General features: G+C 44.1%; 1 protein-coding gene across 1 annotated transcript in view; it reads right to left on the reverse strand.

Annotated features, from left to right (window-relative positions):
- Positions 1 to 22,414, reverse strand: part of mgat4b (alpha-1,3-mannosyl-glycoprotein 4-beta-N-acetylglucosaminyltransferase B) — a 232,042-nt gene that overhangs the window by 85,338 nt on the left and 124,290 nt on the right. Inside the window, exons 3-4 of the mRNA XM_078231799.1 lie at positions 20,124 to 20,267; positions 18,105 to 18,238 (exon numbers count right to left, since the gene is read on the reverse strand). Of these exons, the coding sequence (XP_078087925.1) occupies positions 18,105 to 18,238; positions 20,124 to 20,267 (278 nt within the window). The remainder of the gene's footprint in view (positions 1 to 18,104; positions 18,239 to 20,123; positions 20,268 to 22,414) is intronic.

Genomic DNA, 22,414 nt, shown 5'->3' on the forward strand with positions numbered 1-22,414 from the left:
TTGTACAGGGTTTGGTTAAAGGTGCCTTCCATTGGATAAGAGGTTAAATCAAGCTCCACGTTGGGCGTTATTGTTTTAGGTCGACACGATGGCACAGTGGTTAACACTGCTGCCTCACAGCGCCAGGGACCCAGGTTTGATTGCTGGCTTGGGTCACCATCTGTGCAGAGTCTGCATGTTCTCCCCGTGTATGCGTGGGTTTCCTCCGGGTGCTCCGGTTTCCTCCCACAATCTGAAAGATGTGCTGGCTAGGTGGATTGGCCATGCTAAATTCTCCCTCAGTGTACCTGAACAGGTGCCAGAGTGTGGCGACTAGTGGATTTTCACAGTAAAATTGGAGTGCCCTGGCCAACATATACAAGAGTGAAATTTTGAAATATTTCATGCAAAAGGTGTTAGAAGTTTGGAAATCTGCAAACAGCAGCTGAATTTTAAATCTGTGATTGATATATTTTATTAGCTGAAGTTATTAAGGATTATGTGACAAAAAGGGGGTTTATGGATCAGATCAGCCATGACCTCATTAAATAGCAGTACAAACTCAAGGGGCTAAGAGGCCTACTCCTGTTCCTATGTTTCCAAATGGATTAAATTATGAGGACAGACTGCATAGACTAATCTTGTATTCCCTTGAGCATAAAAGATTAAATGGCAATCTAATTGACATGCTTAAGATGATTAAAGGATTTGATAACGTAGACACAGAGAAGCTATTTCCTCTGGTGGGAATGTCCAGGATAACGCATAACCTTAAAACTAGTGCTAGTCTGTTTCAGGGGTGATATGTCACAAAGGCTGGTGGAAATCTAGAATGTTCATCCTTCAAAAATAGCTGAGGTTGGAGTCAATGAAAAATATCAAAGTAGAGTTTGATAGATATTTGCTAAATAAGGGTCTTGAGGGATTTTAAGGGAAGTTAAGATAAAATTAAGATATAGATCAATTGATGGTGAAGGTTATGTTCCTACAATCTGCCCATTTATGCTGGAGAGTGGGTTTCACCATGTATAACTGAGAATCCCATCCATGTACAGTTCTTAGTTATGTCTAAACCAGTTTGATTTATAACTCTCAAACACTTGGGGAGACTGGACCAAAGTGCAAAGGTACCTCCTACATGCCACAATGGCGGAAATAATCCGCATGGCACTGGCAGAACCCAAAGGCCAAGAGAGACTCAAGAAACTCATTCAGAAAAGGAGGACTTGGTTCCTCTATTCTGTCCGCCATGGTGCAGCTAGTGGCATTTGCACCTGAATCAGAATGCTGCCTGTTAAAAGTTACAATCTGGAGACTTGAGCATTAAAATACAAGTTGGGACTCCCAATGCAGGAGAGAGGGAATGGTCCACTGTCTGGAGTGCCATCTTCTGGATGGGATATTAAACCTCTCTCAGGTGAATGTAAAAGATTCCATGGCACTATTTTAATGAGGAACAGAGAGTTCTCCCTACTGTTCTGACCAATTTATGCCCCTCAGCTAAGATCACAAAAAACAGATAATCTGGTCATTATCACCTTACTGTACGTGAGAACTTGATGTGTGCAAATTGGCTGCTGCGTTTACAACAGCATTAAACTCCAAAAAGTACTTCATCGGCTGTAGTGTGCTCTGGCACATCCTGAGGTCATGAAATGCACGACATAAACCATAAATTGTTCCTTCCATCTTAATTTCACAGGGTTACCTCCAAAGCCCCTCTAAGCATTGGGGAAATGGTATAAAAAATGGGAATAAGCACATGGAATTGAAGGCTATGCATTACTAGGGTTGCCAATGCTTCAGGAGTGTCCTGAAGTCTTCAGAAATCTTTTACATTCACCTGAGAGAGGTTTAATATCCCATCTAAAAGATGGTACCCCAGGCAGTGGGCCATTCCCTCTCTACTGCATTGGGAGTGCCAACTTGTATTTTAATGCTCAAGTCTCAATATTGTGACTTTTAACAGGCAACCTTCTGATTCAGGTGCAAGTGATACTAGAGACTAATCTTCAGGATACCATGCAAGAAAAATCTCAGGGTATTAAGTTTTTTTCCCCTTTAATGTTAGCACGTTTATCAGTATAAAAAATTGGACAGTGTTCGGGAGGAGGAGGAAGGCTGTTTGACAGTCAGGAATTATCAGGTAAGAACAGATTATTTGGTTCCAATTGGTAAGGCTTGTCAGGAGATTAATGGTCAGAGTGGGGGAGAGGCAGGACAATTGAAGGGTAAGTTAAGAGACGCCCCCAGGGAATGCAGCCAACCAGAATTGGCAAATACGTGCTACTAACACTACTGGTGATCGCCTATGCTACCAATGCAAGCATGGCAGTGTACTGTGACATTTCCAATCTTGTGCATACTATCCAATGTTTAAGGCCAAGTTGAGCTTTTATAGGTGTTACATTAACTGTGTGGATCCAAGTGATTCTTTGCCAATCTTAAGCTGTGTGCACCACATGGAGAGAGTCTCATAGAATCAGTCAGTAGAATGGAAAATTCCAGCCTAAGTGTCATGATGGGCGAGAACGTTGATGCGATTCCTGCCAGGTGGTGGGTCAGACTTATCCATTCGGTATTCAGCTCATTAATTATGCCTCAACGAGGTACTCATCAAAACTTGTGGTGGTGAGGGCAGTGATTTGTCCGCCCCACTGTTACCACATAGGGCCAAAGGTCCTGGCATCATATTTAAATGGCACCTACACAGGCATCCAATCACTGCAGGCCAGGTGTGTCATGAACTTCTGCTTAACATGGTTTCACAGTTCAGGGAGACCTCCCTGGGGATTCTCTTCTAAGCTGCCATGACGTGCAGGAGATCCTCTTTCCTTGGGATGTTAGCCGGGTTCCTCCCACCTGACCCCGCTAACATTGCAGGAGGTTGCAGGGGGATCAGTGCCTATGGCCAACAGAAAAGGGTTTTACATGTGTCCAGCATCCAGAATCAGAACTCAACTAGAACATTCCTTCCAAGGGGGGGGGGGGAGACACGAATTGTCATTGCTGGGAGGGGGGCAGGGGGTGCTGGAGATCAGGACGGGAGGGGTGGGGGGGGTGGAGAGGGGGGTTCAGGGCTGGTCCACAAATGGACAGGGGGCCGCAATCAGGCCATGGGGGGTCCCAAGCTGGCCAGCGATCGAGCTGGTGAGCAAACTGCAGGCTGACAATGCGCAGAGGCCCTAAACTGTCAGCCTTCTGGGTGGGAATAGGCCCCCACCCCCTGAAATCTAATGATATTCATGGTGGTGGCTACTGCATTGCATAGAGTGTGAGAGATTCTAGTGTGAATCTCCCACTGGAAAAAAACAGATTGAATTACGTAGTTTTCTCTCAAATTCGACACTTAGAACTTTTTTGGGAGAATCCCGGCCAGGGTACATATTCCCAAGACTGGAATCTAGGTGGTTAATCAGAGTCAGGATTCTTTTGTTCTAGGAGGCATTAGTTTCAAGTTGGTGAACAGGCTTGCCTGTTGAAATCATTGTGTTCGCCTGCTAATGCTTTGGCCATTAGCACAATTACAGGAGATTAAGACCCGAGAAGGCTTGCTTTTGTTCGAACATGGCTGGAGCAGACTCACCGTGGCGTAGCCATTGTAACTTTGAAACTGCTGCAAGGCATCAGGTGACCGGTTGAGTCATTTTGTTCGCCCAGCCATTATTCATTTTGAAAAAGGACAAAATAAAATGATTTTATAAAATAGTCCAGCTGATGAATATATATATTTATCTTTCATTCTCGACTGTGACAGATGCAAGCTCTGCATTCATTCAAGAATACAAAATGAGTCCACTCTCTCCCCCTCCGCAATTATCACCCATCTTGTCCCTTAGTTTCACGAAGTCTCTGTCAATCTCATCACAGTGAACTACCTTTAGTTCCACATTTGCGACATGAACAAAGTCACTTCCTGTATGGAATTGATGGCTGGACAACACACATGTAATCCTTGCATCTCAGGCAGACATTATTTGACCTTAAGGTCAGTGATTATCCAGATGCTGTCACATTGAAATCTGCAGCTTGTGAATGTTACAAATATTTCTCATGACCAGCGTTAGAGTCTTTTCACCAAGTGCACTTTGCAATGTCATTTATTTTATGACAGAACTTTTTGAGAATAGTAGAATTCATCATTGAGCACCATAGCCTTTCATGCCTCCCTGCAGCATTTCCACGTCTCTGCACTCAAGGTTAAATATTATTTCTTTATTAGTTCCCACTCTTCCCATGCATGATTCTGAGCAATGGAAGATGGTTCCAATCGGTGACATTTGAAATGTCTGCTGGAGGGGAATAAGGGTGTGATGTCCATCTTGATGAAGCCATTGACTTGCCTGTGAGGAACTTTCTTTGCTCCCGAATGTCTGCCTAGCATTGCCTCACAGAATATCCCTGTGAAGCCTCAGAACACAAACTAATATGGCCTTCATTGCTTGACTGTGCACTCATTGACCTGAGGTTCATAGAAAGGATTGGCTTTTGTGAGATGGACAATGTCGAGGATTGTAATGCTATGAAAGCGATGCTTCGGCACATCGCCTTAGTGGTCAGCAGAATCTAGGAATTATCATTTACTGTTGTGTCAAAATTGACTGGGTCACATCTTTCCTAAAAACCAAGGCAATGCAGGACATAAACTTGACAGGTTTCCTACGAATGCAGGATAATGAGTGATTGTCAGTAACCAAACGATGATCCTGCTGAGCTACTCGGAGGACACAATGCTAACATTGGGTGCATACTGTCATGCAACAGACCACTGTGTCCTGATGTCATCTTGGGACTTAGTGTCAAGACGAGGCCTCTGCATCAATTATGCGTGAGAGTTGGCATTTGGAAAGATAATACTGAGTGGATGTTGCTCCTTCTTGAGACAGCCAAGCGCTAATCATTGACAAGTGGTTTTCATGTTCGAGCCGCTTTGCTAAGCTGCTGTCATACTAGCACAAGCGCATCCATGTGTGCAGTAGCATTTCAACCTTTTAAAGGATGCCATGCCCACTGACCTGTTGCTGCCATGGTTGAGAGGATTGCACTATGTGTAGTTGCATAAGAATGTGCACTGGTGGAACGCTTATCACATTCCACAGCAACCATACGTTCCCTAGGCTACTGAGTCTTTCAAGCATGGCTCTCTTGTTAGGGTTGACGGTCATTATACTTCCTCCATGATCATTGAGAGATTTGTAACTTTTGAGATATAATGAAGATGACAGTGAAGGCTCTCAAGGCCACCTGCGGGCAATCAATGGCACCCTGCACTTGGGGGAAGCCTGAGATTGCAGCAAGCCCACAGATCTGGCAGTCTGGCTTGCTTCATCCATTCAAAACTGTACATAATGGTGAGCTTTATTGAAAAGGGCATCGGTCACAACTCTTGTGCATTTATGTGTCGCTAATTGTTAAGATTCTGCAGAAGGTGCCATGGGCGGCACGGTAGCACAGTGGTTAGCACTGCTGCTTCACAGCTCCAGGGACCTGGGTTCGATTCCCGGCTTGGGTCACTGTCTGTGTGGAGTTTGCACATTCTCCTCGTGTCTGCATGGGTTTCCTCCGGGTGCTCTGGTTTCCTCCCACAGTCCAAAGATGTGTGGGTTAGGTTGATTGGCCATGCTAAAATTGCCCCTTAAGAGTCCTGAGATGTGTAGGTTTAGAGGGAAGGTGCCCAGTGGAGCCCTGGAAGGATCCACAGGTGAAAATGCTTTGTGCAGTGGTACCCTTCAAAGCAATCAATATCGGATGCCCTCCAAGGTCATGGGGCATGAGTTCCTCATGGAGGATGTAGCGAATATAAGTGACCATATCCCTAGACAAGTGAAGGCACCTGTGATATTGCCTTCATGTACGAGCTTTGAATTCTGTAGACCTTCGATCATGCCAAACATCTTTGTGGATTTGGCTTCCCCTCATTGGTATCTGGGTCTTCCTCAGGCCCTGCTGTCTCTTGTTCCTCAAGGTGATGGTCTTCCCCATGCTGCGCAGATTTGTATTTGGGCCTTCCTTCTTATTCAAATCAAAGTTATCAAGAAGGCCATGTTCCCCGCAGCCTGTATTCTCCACTCCAACTTGTTTCTGTGAACGGATACAATTGAGTAATCAAGGGGAGTTCCCGTGGAATGATCTTCCTCCACACGCAAGGCAGGAATGCAGTCTTTAGCCCTTGGCTTTTCCTCAGTCTGAATATTGCATAGTCGGCCACTCTTTGTAGGATCATCCTGAGGACAACACATGGCCGAGATTTCTCCTCAGACCTGATAGCGTATTCACAATAAAACTGTCCTTTAAGGTAAAAGGACCCAAGTCCTAGGATCCACAGTCAGCCTCGTGTTGGTTGTCCTCCAATAGCCTTGACAATATCTATTGAAACCCAGTCCTTGCACTTCTGTCATAACTGGAAACATCATGTCTTGAATGCCTTGACCAATGCACTGGGGACATGGAGACTCGTAGGACCCATGCTACCGGTCTGCAGCAGATGTTTTGAGCCCACATCTATTTTGATACGCCTAAGAATCAGATGCCAACTAAGGCCATATGCACTGCAGCACTTAAACCTAATGGATTGTTCCCCGAATGTGCACCATTGAAGGAGCCAAGTTGGTTCATTATGAATTAAGTCCTTGAGTCCAACATTTAGCTGAGCCATGCTCGCCTTAGTTTCAGCAGGACAATTATAGAATGCACCTTCAATTGACAACAAGTTGCTGTGCTGAACTCCTCCCACTTGCCCCGAGACCCCTCCCAGACTGGTTTTTCTTCTAGCTAATTTTTCAAACTGCATTGTTAGGAGAGATTGAAAAAGGTGTCGCTGGGAGACCAGCATCCCATCTTTCCCCATCACCCACCTTGTTCCTCCAATCCTCCCCCATACTCACCACCTCCTAATTTCCCTTCCTTCTATCACTATCCAACCTACCCCTGTTACCCTTGACCCCAACATTAGCCAAGTGGACATTCCTGTTCTTCCCCTTGAACCTTTTAATGTTGATGCCCCCACGTCCTGACTGACCCCACCACTTCTTAAGGCAACATGAACCCTCACTTTGTGGGACATCCCTACCCCTGCACATCCAACAGACCATCCAATAACCACCCATGACTTTTCAGCTACCAACTTACAGAATAGAATGAGGATGGTTCTGGAGAGGGGATATGTAGGCTTATAAAGCAAAAGGATATGACAGCATTGCAAGGCAGCAATTAAGTAATGAAAGCCAGAGTGTGACAGGAAGGGACAGAGTGTACAAATGCAGCAAATACAGTCACATGGACACTCATTCCTATTTAGTCACCAGACAAGTTCTAGTAACTGTGAACCCCAAACAAAAAGCAGCAAATGCAACAATAAATGCTTTGCAAGACAGTGAACTTTAGAAGCAAAGCTTTTCTTTTGCAACTGCTTCAGCCAACACTTGTTATTTAATCCTCTCCAGGCCCTCACACCACCACCCTGTTAAGTTCTACTGGTTTCAACAATATGGACTTCCCAGATGCCTCTGTGCAAAGAAACATTAAACCATATGAAAGGGTGATTGTAGGAACTTAATGCTGGCAGCAACCCAACACTTCTGCTAATTACTGTAACCCTGCAGAGTTGTGTTTATAGATGTGTGTGAACTTTAAGCGAATTACAGTAACTAACAAAAAGCACCAATTAAAGCACAGCCTTTATATAACAAAAGCAGCATTTACCAATGTCTTTATCCCCTGCCATGCCCCTCTCAACTGTTTAGTAAAGACTCTAATTTGAATCCAAATGAGCTATTGAAAATATCGTTGTTGAAAATATTGCGTTAATTGTGTATTTTTTCCTCTCATTTGCTGATAACAAAGACTGGTATAAATCAGTCTTGGGCAGCAGCTCTAAAGAGGTGGCAGTGAATTGACAGCCTATTTTACACTTTGCACCATTTTCAATTCCGCTAACTTCAATGGTAGAAGAAAATCATTGGGTGCTTGGAATTTCTCATCCATTCCCCCCCACCCCCACTCCCCACCACCACAAGACAGAATTTTACCGCAGTGTGCTGTAAATCCAAAGAACAAAGAAAATTACAGCACAGGAACAGGCCCTTCGGCCCTGCAAGCCTGCACCGACCATGCTGCCTGTGTGACCTAAAACTCCCTACCCTTTCCAGGGACTGTATCCCTCTATTCCCATCCTATTCATGTGTTTGTCAAGATGCTCCATAAAAGTCACTATCGTATCCGCTTCCACTACCTCCCCCGGCAAAGAGTTCCAGGCGCCCACCGCACTCTGTAAAAAAAACTTGCCTCGTACATCTCCTTTAAACTTTGCCCCTCACACCTTTGGGAACAGATCTTCAGTGGAAGAATTTAGCCATATAGAAAGAATGATGACTAAGGACAGAGAGCAAAGGGCAAGGATGTTTCTTGTCCGAGCCAATCAGGATACACTCACATCTCTCATTTTCTATTTATACAAATGACTTGGGTATGGGTACAAAGACAGAAAGCAATGATGACCAATGTAACGAAGGGACATGGTAACTGTGGTGAAAAATGAAGATTTAAAGACCCAGGAATTGCCAAAAGATGCTTGGCTCTTGAAAGTCAATTTGATTACGAGAGTAAACTTGCAGGGAACATAAAAACTGACTGCAAAATCTTCTATAGGTACGTGAAGAGAAAAAAGATTGGTGAAGACAAATGTAGGTCCCTTACAGCCAGAAATAGGGGAAATTATAATGGGGAACAAAGAAATGGCTGACCAACTAAATACATACTTAGTGGCTCTGTCTTCACAAAGGAAGGCACAAATAATGTACCAGGAATGTTGGGGAAAACAGGGATTCGTGAGACCTAGGAACTGAAGGAAATCAGTATTAGTAAGGAAATGGTTTTAGGAAAATTGATGGGATTGAAGGTCCAGGGCCTAATCCCAGAATACTTAGGGAAGTGGCCCAGGAAATAGTGGATGCAGCGCTGGTCATCTTCCAAGGTTCAATAGACTCTGGAACAGTTCCTACAAATTGGAAGGTAGCTAATGTAACCGCACAAATTAAAAAGGTAGGTAGAGAGAAATCATGGAATGCCCAGTCAGCCTGACATCAGTAGTGGGGAATAACACTAGACTCCATTATAAAAATTTAATAGCAGAGAACTTGGAAAACAGTAGCAGGGTCGGACAAAGTCAGCATCGTACACAAAAGGAAATCATACTTGACAAATCTACTGGAATTCTTCAAGGATGTAAACAGTAGAGTTGCTGACAGGGAGCCAGTGGATATCGTTTATTTGGACTTTCAGGAGATTTCAACAAGGTCCCACGTAAGAGATTAGCACATAAAATTAAAGTGCATGGAATTTGGGGTAATGTGTTGAGATAGATAGAAAACCGGTTGGCAGACTGAAAACAAAGAGTAGGAATAAACAGGTCTTTTTCCATGTTGCAGGCAGTGACCAGTTGGGTACCACAGGGATCAGTGCTAGGACTCCAGCTATTCACAATATATATTAATGATTTAGATGAGGGAACTAATTGCAGACGATACAACTCTGGGTGGGAGGGTGAGCTGTGAGAAGGATGTAGAGATGCTTCAGTGTGATTTGGACAAGTTGAGCGATTGGGCCAATATAGCAGGTGCAATACAATGTGGATAAATGTGAGGTTAACCACTTTGGTAGAAAAACAGGTATGCAGATTATGATCTGAATGGCTATAGATTGAGAGAGGGAAACAAGACCTGGGTGTCCTTGTACACCAGTCACTTAAAGTAAGCATGCTGATGCAGCAAACGGCAAAAAAAGCAAATGGTACGTTGGTCTTCATAGCATACAGGAGCAGGGATGTCTTGCTGCAATTATACAGGGCCTTGGTGTGGCCACACCTGGAATATTGTGTGCAGTTTTGGTCTCCTTATCTGAGGATGGGTGTCCTGAGGAGGGAGCGCAGCGAAGGTTTAACAGACTGGTTCCTGGGATGGCAGGACTGACATATGAGGAGTTGGGAGTCAGTTAGGAGTATATTTGCTGGAGTTTAGAAGAATGAGGGAGGTCTCATAGAAACGTATTAAATTCTAACAGGACTAGACAAGGTAGATGCAAGAAGTATGTTCCCGATGGTGGAGATTCCAAAACCAGGAGTCACAGTCTGAGGATATGGGAAAAACCTGAATCAAAGGATATGGGGGAAAAGGGGGAAGGGTTACTGAGTAGGATAATCAGCCATGATTATAATCAATGGCAGAGCAGGCCCAAAAGGCCGAATGGCCTACTCCTGCTCCTATTTTCCATGTTTCTATTTGAAATTGAATTTGAACAAGCTACTGTTCACTGAAGTTAAGGGCAGAGCTAAAAGGTGCAGACCTGGTGAAGTCGACTAGCAAGAAGCCAGATACCTGAAACAATCTTAACGCTGGCGACCTTATTACAGCCTGTGAAGAAATACCATTCTATTGGTGGCTGGATACCTGCGAGATTGTGTGGAAGCTTGAATGCACATTCAAGGCAGAGGAATACAGAAAGCAGAGTTGAAAATAGCTGAGGAAAGCACTGTTTGGGAGAATATTCTAAGATGTGTCTTTTGGGAAACACTCATGTGGAAGCTGGAGTCCATTGAGGGCCATTGGCTAACAGTCTAATAATTATCGGGGAGGATTTGAGGGTAAATCCACAGAGGTTCTGCCATTTGGTTTCAGGATGAAGTGTGTCCCTGTAAATGAATAGGCCACTATGAGAACATTATAACACAAGATATATTTTGTAACCTGAGGTATCCTTAAAATCTGTGTACATTTGTGAAGTGAGAGTGAAGGACTATCATAATCAGACTTCTCACATTTAATAAATGTTGTTAAAAGCTAATTAGCAGTCCTGTGACTCTGTTAATCCATGTTTTGTAAAATAAATGTTAGTCTTTTGAGCTGGGGTTCCATTCTGGGACCTTCCCGTCCAGTATCAACTTGACGGGAAGGTCCCAGAATGGCACGGTGGCACAGTGGTTAGCACTGCTGCTTCACAGCACCAGAGACCCGGGTTCAATTCCCGGCTTGGGTCACTGTCTATGTGGAGTTTGTACATTCTCCCCGTGTCTGCGTGGGTTTCCTCCAGGTGCTCCGGTTTCCTCCCACAGTCTGAAAGACGTGCTGGTTAGGTGCACTGGCCATGACAAATTGTCCCTTAGCATCAGGGGGACGAGCAGGGTAAATATATGGGGTTACAGGGATAGGGCCTGGGATTGTTGTTGGTGCAGGCTTGATGGGCCAAATTGCCTCCTTCAGCACTGTAGGGATTTTGATTTGATTTATTATTGTCACGGGTATTAGCATAGAGTGAAAAGTATTGTTTCTTGTGCACTATACAGACAGAGCATACCGTTCAGAGAAGGAGAGGCGAGAGTGCAGAATGTAGTGCTACAGTCGTAGCTAGGATGTAGAGAAAGATCAACTTAATGCAAGGTAAGTCCATTCAAAAGATTCTATGATCAACTGGGATTTTAACGCTCAGCTGACTTGATCCACAAGTTGAAAAGCCTTACATACCATTGAATCATTGAGGCAGAAAATAATTTCAGTACTTAATAGAATTATCATATTGAACTGTGTCGGCTACCAAGTGATTTCAACACGAGCTTCAAATCTGTCCCCATCCTGCATCTGGAAAAGCAGCGGAGTGAAAACATCTCACAATCATACAAGAATCAGTTCGTTGAAGAGGTTGGAGAGTTGATTAAATGGAATGATTAGCTACAGGCAAAAAAACTAGCCATGCCAAATTGATCCTAGTGTCAGGGGGATTAGCAGGGTAAATGTGTGGGGTCACGGGAAAAGGGCCTGGGTGGGATTGTGGTCGGTGCAGACTCGATGGGCTGAATGGCCTCCTTCTGCACTGTAGGGATTCTGTGATTATAAAACATTCTACAACACATTTGGGATGTCCTAACGTACATTACAACCAGCCAAGTACAGCAATTATGCTAGTGTAGGAAATGCAGCAGCCAACTTACTAAAAGCCAAGCTCCCATAAACAAAAATAAAACACAAGAGTGAAAAGGGTGAAGCTCGGAGCAAAGCAAAGGTCTCTGTGAATCAGTGAGCAGCACAGGAGAAACTGCACAGTGGCATAACAGCACAAGCAGGCATGTGCGAGTCTATTTGCAGATAAAACATTTAATTTGATCTATAACAAACTAGATCAAATAATTATTTAAAAATTTAAAAAGCCAGTTTGACCAAATGTAAACTTTTAATTTATCGTACTTGATACATTGTATAGATTGCCGTACCATTATGCTCAGTTTTTAATTAGATTGAGAGAGTAGCTTGCCCAGGGACACTACACCTGGTGCAACCAAATAAAAGATGGTGTGGCTTGCTTCGGAAGCTACTGCATATCAGAGGCAGAGAGAAAATGCAGGGAGGGTAAATCCTGATCCAGCAACTCATCCAAAAGTTACCCGTCTGCAGTATCCTGTCCTAATTGCAGCAGAACATTCTGAGCATAGATCAGCTTTAGCAGTTACCTGTGTACCCACTGGAACCCTACCAAACATCACAGATGATCAATGTGGTCATCTTCACCTCAAAGGTTGATTAAGGAAAAGAAATGATGTGGAGATGCCGGCGTTGGACTGGGGTGGGCACAGTCAGAAGTCTCACAACACCAGGTCAAAGTTCACCAGGTTTATTTGGAATCACAAGCTTTCGGAGCATTGCTTCTTCATCAGGTGAGCGATGAGTGACTCACCTGATGAAGAAGCAGTGCTCCGAAAGCTCGTGATTCCAAATAAATCTGTTGGACTGTGACCTGGCGAAGAAAAAGAAAGACCAAGGAGAATAAAATTAACTAAATAGAGAACACTGCTAGGGTCAAGGGTGTGACAGGGTGGTTGCAGGACATGCTTCTGGGGGGAGGGTGAACATCTAGAGGTCATGGTCCATATTGGTACAAATGACTTGGAAGGAAGGGGGATTGGGTCCTGCAATCAGAATTTAGGGAAGCTAGACAGAAAATCAGGCAAGACCTCAAATGTAGTAATTTCTGGATTACTCCCAGTACTACATGAAAGTGAGTACAGAAATAGGAGGATAAGACACATGCACGTGTGGCTGGAAAGATGATGCAGGAGGAAGGGCTTTAGATTCCTGGCACACTGGAACTCGCTCTGGGGGAGATGGCACCTATATGATGGGTTGGGGTGATATGGTGGCGCAGTGGTTATCATTGCTGCCTCTCAGCACCAGGGACCCGGGTTCAATTCCAGCCTCGGGTCACTGTCTGTGTGGAGTCTGCACGTTCTCCCAGTGTCTGCATGGGTTTCCTCCCACAGTCTGAAAGATGTGCTGGTTAGGTGCAATGGCCATGCTAAATTCTCCCTCAGTTGTACCCGAACAGGCAGCCGCGCAGTGTGGCAACTAGGGGATTTTCACAGTAACTCCATTGTAGTGTTAATGTAAACATACTTGTGATACTAATAAATAAACTTTAAACTTAAACCTAAACAGAACTGGGAGTGAATTCCTTGCAAGGCATTTTGCTAGTCCTGTTGGGAGGGCTTTAAACTAACTCGGCACCAAGAGGAAGTATTAGAGAGGAATACCGGAATGCACAAAATACTGAAAGGGACAGAAAACACTACTATAGAGAATAGTAAGTTAATAAGTGAAGTCAGAGCGAGAGAGAATGTAATGAAATCTAAATCAGGATTACTGTGCATGTATATGTGAATGCACAAATAAATGGGAAGCTACAGGCACAGATTGTGTTTTGTAAACATGATTTCGTGGTGATAAGAGAGATCTGGCTTAAGGAAGGGCAAGACTGGCTGTTAAATATTCCTGGGTGCAATATGTTCAGAAAAGCTAGGAGAGGAAGGAAAGGGGGAAGGGTGGCAGTATTGGTGAGGGAGAGCATTGCAGTGGTGGAGAAGGAGAATGTCCCAGAGGACTGAGGACAGAATCAATTTGGCTAGAACTAAGGAGCAAAAAGGGTGCAATTACATTGTCCAGTGCAGTCTATAGACCGTCAACAAGTGGGAAGGATGTAGAGGAACAAATTTGCGGGAAAATTAGAGAGATGCAAACATTATAGAGTAGTTTTAATGGGGACTTTACTTACCTGAATGTAGACTGGGACTATGGTGCTGTAAAGGATGGAGAGGAGTAAAAAAAAAAGTCCTAGCTTGTGTTCAGGAAAATTTCTAAAGCAGTATGTGTCCAGAAAGATTGCACTGTTAAACCTGGTTCTTGGCAATGAAGTGAGCCAAGAAGATAAAGTGTCAGTGGGGGAACATTTAGGAGATAATGATCAATTATATTGTAAGGTTTAGGATGATGATAGGAAACGGAAAACAGGCAATCCAGAGTAAAATTAATTAACTAGGGGAGATTCAACTTCAATGGAGAAAAATGGAGCTGGGCTGGTTAGACTGGACCAAAAGGTTGTCTGAAAAAACTGTAGCTGAACAAAGGACTAACTTCAAAACAGAAATGATCCAACATAGTCGAGGTACATTCTCTTAAAAGGGAAAGGTAGGACAAACATCCAGAGCTCCCTGAATGAAAAAGGAGATGGAAATTAAAAAGAAAAAGTGTGCTTATGACAGGTGTCAGATAGAAAATACAAAAAATTGTGAGTCAAGTGGAATACATAAGGTTTAGAGGGGAGGTGACGTGAAAAAGCACATAGGGAAGCAAAGAGTGATTATGAGAAAAGATTAGCAACCAACATAAAGGGGCATTCCAAAGTCTTCTATAGGCATATAAATAGTAAAGGGATGGTAAAAGGAGTAGAGGTGATTAGGAACCTAAAAATGAATTTACACATGGAGACAGGAGGCATGGTTGAGGTATTAAATGAATACTTTGCTTCTATCTTTACCAAGGAGGTAGATGCTACCCAGGACATGGTGACAGTCAAGGAAATTCTGTCTCTAGAAGGGTTCAAAGGTGGAACCTTTGAGGAAATGTTGAACTGACTGTTGGTGCTGAAAATTGACAAGGCACCAGATGAGATGAAACAAAGAATATTGAAGGAAGTGAGATTGAAAATTGCAGGGGCACTGGCCATAATCTTTCAACCTTCGATAGACTTGGGGCAGGTGCCAGAGGGCTGGAGAATTGCAAATGTTATGCCCTTGTTCAAAAAAGAATTGTAAGGAAAAACCCAGCAATTACAGATCAGTCAGTTTAGCATCACTGGTGGGCAAGCTTCTAGAAACAATTATTTGGGATAGAATTAGTTGTCACAAGGAAAAATATGGGTTGATTAGGAAGAGCTAGCATGGATTTCTAAAGGGGAAATCATGTTTAACTAACTTGCTGGAGTTTTTTTGAGGAGGTAACAGAAAGAGCTGATGATGGTAATGCTGTTGAAGTGGTGTACATGGACTTTCAGAAGGCATTCGATACAGTGCCACACAAGACTTGAGAAAAGTTATAGCTCATGGAATAAAAGGGACAGTAGCAACATGGATACAAAATTGGCTAAATAATAGGAAACAGAGAGTAATGGTCAATGGATAATCTTTTGGCCTGGAGGAAGGTTTGTAGTGGTGTTCCCAGAGGTTAGTATTGGGGCCTTTGCTTTTCCTGATATATATTAATGATCTAGATCTTGGCATGTAGGGGACAATTTCAAAGTTTACAGATGACAAAACTTGAAAGTATTGTAAATTGTGAAGAGGACAGCATAGAACTTCAAAAGGACATAGACATAAGTGGAGTAAACAGATAGATAGCAGATGAAGTTCAATGCGGAGAAGTGTGAGGTGATACACTTTGATAGGAAGAACATGGGGAGATTATATAAAATAAGGGGTAAAATTCTTTAAGGGGTGCAGGAGCAGAGGGATCAGTTGGCAGTTAGGAAGGCCAATGCAATGTTTGCATTCATGTCGAGAGGGCTAGAATACAAGAGCAGGGATGTACTTCTGAGGCTGTATAAGGCTCTGGTCAGACCCCATTTGGAGTATCGTGAGCAGTTTTGGGCCCCATATCGAAGGAAGGATGTGCTGGCCTTAGAAAGGGTCCAGAGGAGGTTCACAAGAATGATCCCTGGAATGAAAAGCTTGTCGTATGAGGAATGGTTGAGGACTCTTGGGTCTGTACTCATTGGAGTTTAGAAGGATGAGGGGGGATCTTATTGAAACTTACAGGATACTGCGAGGCCTGGATAGAGTGGATGTGGAGAGGATGCTTCCACTAGTAGGAAAAACTAGAACCAGAGCACAACCTCAGGCTAAAGGGACGATCCTTTAAAACAGAGAGGAGGAGGAATTTCTTCAGCCAGAGAGTGGCGAATCTGTGGAACTCTTTGCCGCAGAAGGCTGTGGAGCCAAGGTCATTGAGTGTCTTTAAGACAGAGATAGATAGGTTCTTGATTAATAAGGGGATCAGGGGTTATGGGGAAAAGGCAGGAGAATGGGGATGAGAAAAATATCAGCCATGATTGAATGGCGGAGCAGACTCGATGGGCCGAGTGGCCTAATTCTGCTCCTATGTCATATAGTCTTATGGTGTATATGTGCATAGATCATTCAAGGTGGCAGGGCATATGGAGAGAGCAGTTAATAAAGCACATAATATTCTGGGCCTTATTAATAGAATACAAGAGCAAGGAGGTTATGCTGAACTTATACAAGACACTAGTTAGACCTCAGCTAGAATATTGTGTACGGTTCTGGGCACCACACTATAGGAAGGATGTGAACACATTGGAGAGAGTGCAGAAGAGGTTTACCAGAATGGCTCCAGCAGTGAGAAATTTCAGTCATGAGGATAGATTGGAGAGGATGGAAATGTTCTCCTTGGAGGGAAGGCTAAGAGGAGATTTGATGAGATATTCAAAATCACGAGGCGGTGGGACAGAGTAAATAGGGAGAAGCTGTTCCCGCTGGTAGAATGATCAAGAACGAGGATGCAAAGGTTTTAAGTGGTTTGCAAGAGAAGCAAATGTGATGCGAGGAAAAAACGTTTTCACACAGTGAGTGGTTAAGGTCTGAAATGCTCTGCCTGGATGTGTGGTGAAGGCAGGTTCAATCGAGGCATTCAAGAGGGCATTAGATGATTACTTGAATAGAAACAATGTGCAAGGGTATGGGGAAAAGACAGGGGAATGGCACTAAATCTCGATGCTCATTTGAGGAGCTAGTGCAGATATGATGAGCCCAATGGCTTCCCTCTGCACAATTCTGTGACATTAATGGATTCTCACTTTTCATTATCTCTTTATACTTGACTCGTAACAAATTATTAATATCTTTCTCCATCATTAAAAATCTGTAAACAAAATACAAGGAGTAAAGCAGTTTAAAAGAGTGCCTAATTTTAATTTCATCAAATCATGAAATCATTAAAATAAGGTTACATAGGGGTGGCAGTGCAGGTGGAGTGTGTCAACTGCAGCATGTGGGAGTTTGTAGAGCACTGAATTTCCAGACAATAAGCATCTGTATCAGGAATTCCAGTTCAGAGTTATTGAGTTAGGCTTTGAGTTTTTGACATTGCGAGACATAATGGAGGGGGAAGAGTCACCCAGACACTTGGATCCAAGATGCAGTCACAGCCCTTAGGTTAGGCAGGTCTTGTTAGTGGTCAGGGACAGGAGGGTGTGACTATAAGGGAAACCCAGACGTGGTGTTGGATGAATCTCGGCCCTTATCCAACAGGTACATGTTTTTGGCTGACCTGAGTATATGATGGCAAAGTCCTCAAGGTTCTTGGGGCTAAATAACATGCTCCTATATACACAAGATAAATGACCAGTTAATGGTAGCTTAGTAGCCATGTTGTGAACTAGCAATCTAAAAGCCTGGACCAAATAATAGAGGCACAATTTCAAATCTCAGCCGGAATAGAAAGATGACCACAAAACTACCAAATAACTGTAAAAAAAAAATCTGGTTCACATGCCCTTGAGGCAAGGAAAATCTTTCATCCTTACTTTACCTCATTAACATGTAACTCCAGACTGTCAGCAGTGTGGTACCTGGCTTGGTTTCTTGCTCCTTTAATAATTTTTTTAAATCCCTCTTCTTCTGCACTGCCCAGACCAAAAGGAAGTTTCTCTGTATCCCTCCCAGTGAATCCCTCATCATTTGAAGACCTTGAATAAATCACCCCTCAACACAAATCCACAAGTGTGTTTTCACTCACCTCTGCAATGAGTACAACAATCACACAGTCTTGTTTTTCCTCTGGGGTCAGTTCATAAATGAGGGAGTTTAACGTGTCTATCAGGTAACTGTGCACTTCCCTCTTGACAGTCGGAACTCCCATCACTATCGAAACTGTGGATCAAAAGAACAGCCCAGGTAATGGATTAAGATTTTGTCAATAATACAAAGCAGAATTAAGACATCAAACAACAGCCACCTGTTTGATTGGCACCACATTCATCAACCTAAACATTCACTTGCTCCACCACTGAGGCACAGTGGCAGCAGTGTGTACCAACTACAAGGTACATTCAGCAACTCACCAAGGCTCCTAAAGCCAGCACCTTCCAAGCCCATAATCTCTACCATCAGAAGCACAAGGGCAGTAGATGCATGGGGTCACTTCCACCAGCAAGCTCCCCTCCAAGTCGCACACAATCCTGACTTGGAAGCAGATCACCATTCCTTTGCTGTCACTGGATCAAATTAATGGAACTCCCTAACAGCGCTGTGGATGTATCTACACAATCCGGACTGCAGCAGTTCAAGAGGTGGGTTCACTTCCGCATTCTCAAGGGCAGTTAGGGATGGGCAATAAATGCTGGCCTAGGTGGTGATGCCAAAGAACAACAGAAACGTTGGGCCCTATTTTACCATTGCGTCGCGCGAAAACGTGGTAATGTCGGGTGTGAGGCCATTAATGCAACCCGCGCCCACGTAGATGGCCACTTTACTGAGACCTGGGAATGGCCGCGATCTGATTCGCACCCGAAATGGGCGCAATGGTGATTTAAATGCATTTGCATGCATTTAAATTGAATTAATGAACTGCCCGCCCAACTTTATCAGCATTTCCCCCTTTACCACCATGTTCGCCGATCCAGAATCGCACCGAAATGAACCTGCTGAATAAATGTCTGAATCGGGCGCTCCAGCTGCTGAAGAGCGAGTTCAGAGCTTCCAACGGCTCCCTGACTCAGATCGGTGGTGGGGGAAAGAGGGTTGGGGGCGGGAGGCGGGTCAGATCATTCTCTGTTTTTTGGGGAGGGGGGGGCGGGCGGGGGAATGAGGCCTGATCATTCTCGGGGGGGGGGTAGTGAGGAGAGGTCGTTCTCGGGGGGGGGGGGGGGGGGGGGGGGGGGGGGGGGTGGCGGCAGGGTCCGCTACCATTCTGCGGGCGGTCGGTGGGGGGGGGGGGGGGGGTTCGATCAGTCTGGGTACTGGGGAGTGGGGGGGGGGGGAGGGGGTGCGGATAAGGGGGACAGTGATTTCTGTGGAGACCATCGCTCCCGGTTTTTGCTCCCGGGCCGCTTTCTCCGCTTTCTGCGGCCCAGGAGCGATCTGACACGGGCGCGCCCTTTTTCAAATTTTTTTCTAACTGTGCATGCGCAGTTCAGAGCTCCGATCGTTTCGGGCGCGATAAGCCCCGCCCACAGCGTGATTCAGACCCGCCATTTTTTTTTCAGGCTAAGTGCTAATGGGGGCACCTGAAAGCAGGTTTCCAAGTTGGATCTGAATTGCGCCCAGATTCAGCACTTGGAATGAAAATGGTAAAATCAGGCCCGTTATGACACAGAGAGGCCATTCAGCCCACTGTGTCTGCAGCAGCTGAATCTCACTTTCCAGCACCTAGCCATTAGCCTTACAGATTACAGTACTCCAGCTGTAGATTTAGGTACCTTTTAAACGAGCTGAGGGTTTTTGCCTCAACCACCAAATTAGGCAGCAAATTCCAGACATCTAGTGCCCAGGATCTGCAGTATTTTACTTTTAGTTTAGATGAGAATTTCATAGTTAAGGCATTGCCAGCTCCGGGAACTAATCTAGGTCAGCAAACAGTGTGACAATGTCTAGGTGCGAGTTAGAGTGTGGGCAGTAGAATTTTGGTGCAAGTTTGAATGACTAATGTACTTTCATTTCTTGCATGCCAACCTATCAATGGGGCTTAATTAAAAGATTCAAAACAATGATCTTGAAATCAGCTCAATGTTTTTGTATCAGTCGATTTCTTTCTCACCTCCAGTTCTCCTCTGTCCCAGGTAGACAGACGGCTGAAAACTGTCTTCTCGGGCGAGCAGATGTGGGAGGTGATGGAAGATGCTTGGCAGCTGAAGTACATTCTTACTGATGGTGATGTTCCAAAGTTTGAGCTTGGTTTCATCTAAGATAAAGGGGAAAAAAGGAGGATGCAATTGAAGACACAGTAAAAACAGATAAAACAAAATTGGGAACAAGGTTTTAAGTAGGAACTCATGTTGAGAAATGATCTAAATTAGAGTAACTGCTCCCAAACATGTGAACAGACGCTGACCATTCAGCCCCTCAGGCATGTTCCACCATTCAATGAGATCACGGCTGATCTGATTCTTAGCCCTTCTACCCTTGCCTAACAAAGAGGCATTGATTTCAATTTTGAAATTTGCAACTGACCCGCAGACTCAATAACTTTTTACTGGAAATATGTTCCAGATTTCAACTATTCTTTGAAGTGCTTTCTGTCATCACCCTGAATGAATATACAAATTAGGGAACAGGAGTAGGCCACTCAGCCCCTCGAGCCCGCTCTGCCATTCAATTAGTTCATGGCTGGACTGTAACCTCAACCCCGCATTCCTGCCAAATCCCGATAACCTTTCAATCCTTGATCACCAAGAATTTCTCTAGATTGGCCTTATAAATGTTCAAAGACTCTGGAACTCTCTCTTCCTCAAAAGACATTGGAAACAAACACTCATGACCCTCAATTTAAAAAATTCTCATTTTCTCTGTCATAAATGAGTGGCCTGTTGTTTTTCAGCAGTGACCCTTAGTTCTAAATTCACCCACAAGAGAAAATATCCACCTTGTCAAGACCCTTCAGGATGTTAAAGATTTCAGTCAAGTTGCTTCTTACTCTTCTAAACGCCAGTAAATACAAAGTTAAAGTTTATTTATTAGTACAAGTAAGGCTTACGTTAACAATGCAATGAAGTTACAGTGAAATTCCCCTAGTCGCCACATTCCAGCACCTGTTCAGGTCAATGCACCTAACCAGCATGTCTTTCAGGCTGTGGGAGGAAACCAGAGCACCCAGAGGAAACCCACGCAGACACGAGGAGAATGTGCAAACTCCACACAGACAGTGACCCAAGCCGGGAATCGAACCTGGGTCCCTGGCGCTGTGAGGCAGCAGTGCTAATCCAATCGCCCCCAATCCAAGCCTAACCTGTACAAGTTTTCCTCATAAGGCAACCGCCCATTCTTAACATTAATGTAGCAGACCTTTTCTGAACATCTGCACATCCAAAGATGTGCAGGTTATATGGATTGGCCATGCTAAAATGTCCCTTAGTGTCCCAAGTTGCGTAGGCTAAGGGGATTAGCGGGGTAAATACTTGGGGCTACAGGGGTAGGGCCTGGATGGGATGCTCTGTTGGAGTGTTGGTGCAGACCTGATGGGCTGAATGGCCTCCTTCTGCACTGTGGGGATTCTATTCTATGAACTGCTTCCAATGCATTTACATCTTTGCTTAAACAAGTCCAATACAACACTCAGTACCCCAAATATGGTCTCACCAGTGCTGTGTATAACTGAAACATAACCTCCCTCCCACATTTTGTATTCCGTTCCCTCACTATAGCCTTCCTAATTACTTGCTGTACCTGTATACTAACTAGCCTTTTATGATTCATGCGCCAGGACAACCAGATCCCTCTGAATCCGGAGTTCTACAATCTCTCCCCATTTAGGTGTTAAATTTATTTTCAATTCTCCCTGCCAAAACAGACCATTTCACATTTGCCTGAATTATACTCCATTTGCCAAATCTTTGCCCACTCACTGAACCTAATAATGTCTCTTTGTAGCCTCCTTGGGTCCTCTTCACAATTTACTTTCCTTACCTATCTTTGTGTTGTCAGCAAACCTTTCAACCATGCCTTCGATTTCTTCATCCAAGTATTTAAATAAATGGAAAAAAGTTGAGGCCCAAAAGTGATCCTTACAATTTTAAAATCGCAAAAGAATAATTAGACTTTCCACTCCCCATCCCATTATCTTTTCTTAAGCATATTACTTAGCAATGGTTAAATCAAGAAGAACAGTCTCCACTGAATGGTAAGAGGGAATGGGAGATGACTGACACAAAGCTGACAATGCTCAAGTTTGCTTTATTGAAACAAGGCTCCATTTGTTCACTCAGGTAGATGCAAAAGATTCCATGGCACTACTTTTAAGGGGTACAGGGGAGTTTGTGGCATGTTGCTCTGCACAAAATGACTGTAGCATGCCCTCTATCACAAAGTAACTACAATTCGGAACCAGCTCAT

Source organism: Mustelus asterias, chromosome 16 (genome assembly GCF_964213995.1).
Source record: "Mustelus asterias chromosome 16, sMusAst1.hap1.1, whole genome shotgun sequence".
Lineage (NCBI taxonomy): Eukaryota > Metazoa > Chordata > Chondrichthyes > Carcharhiniformes > Triakidae > Mustelus > Mustelus asterias.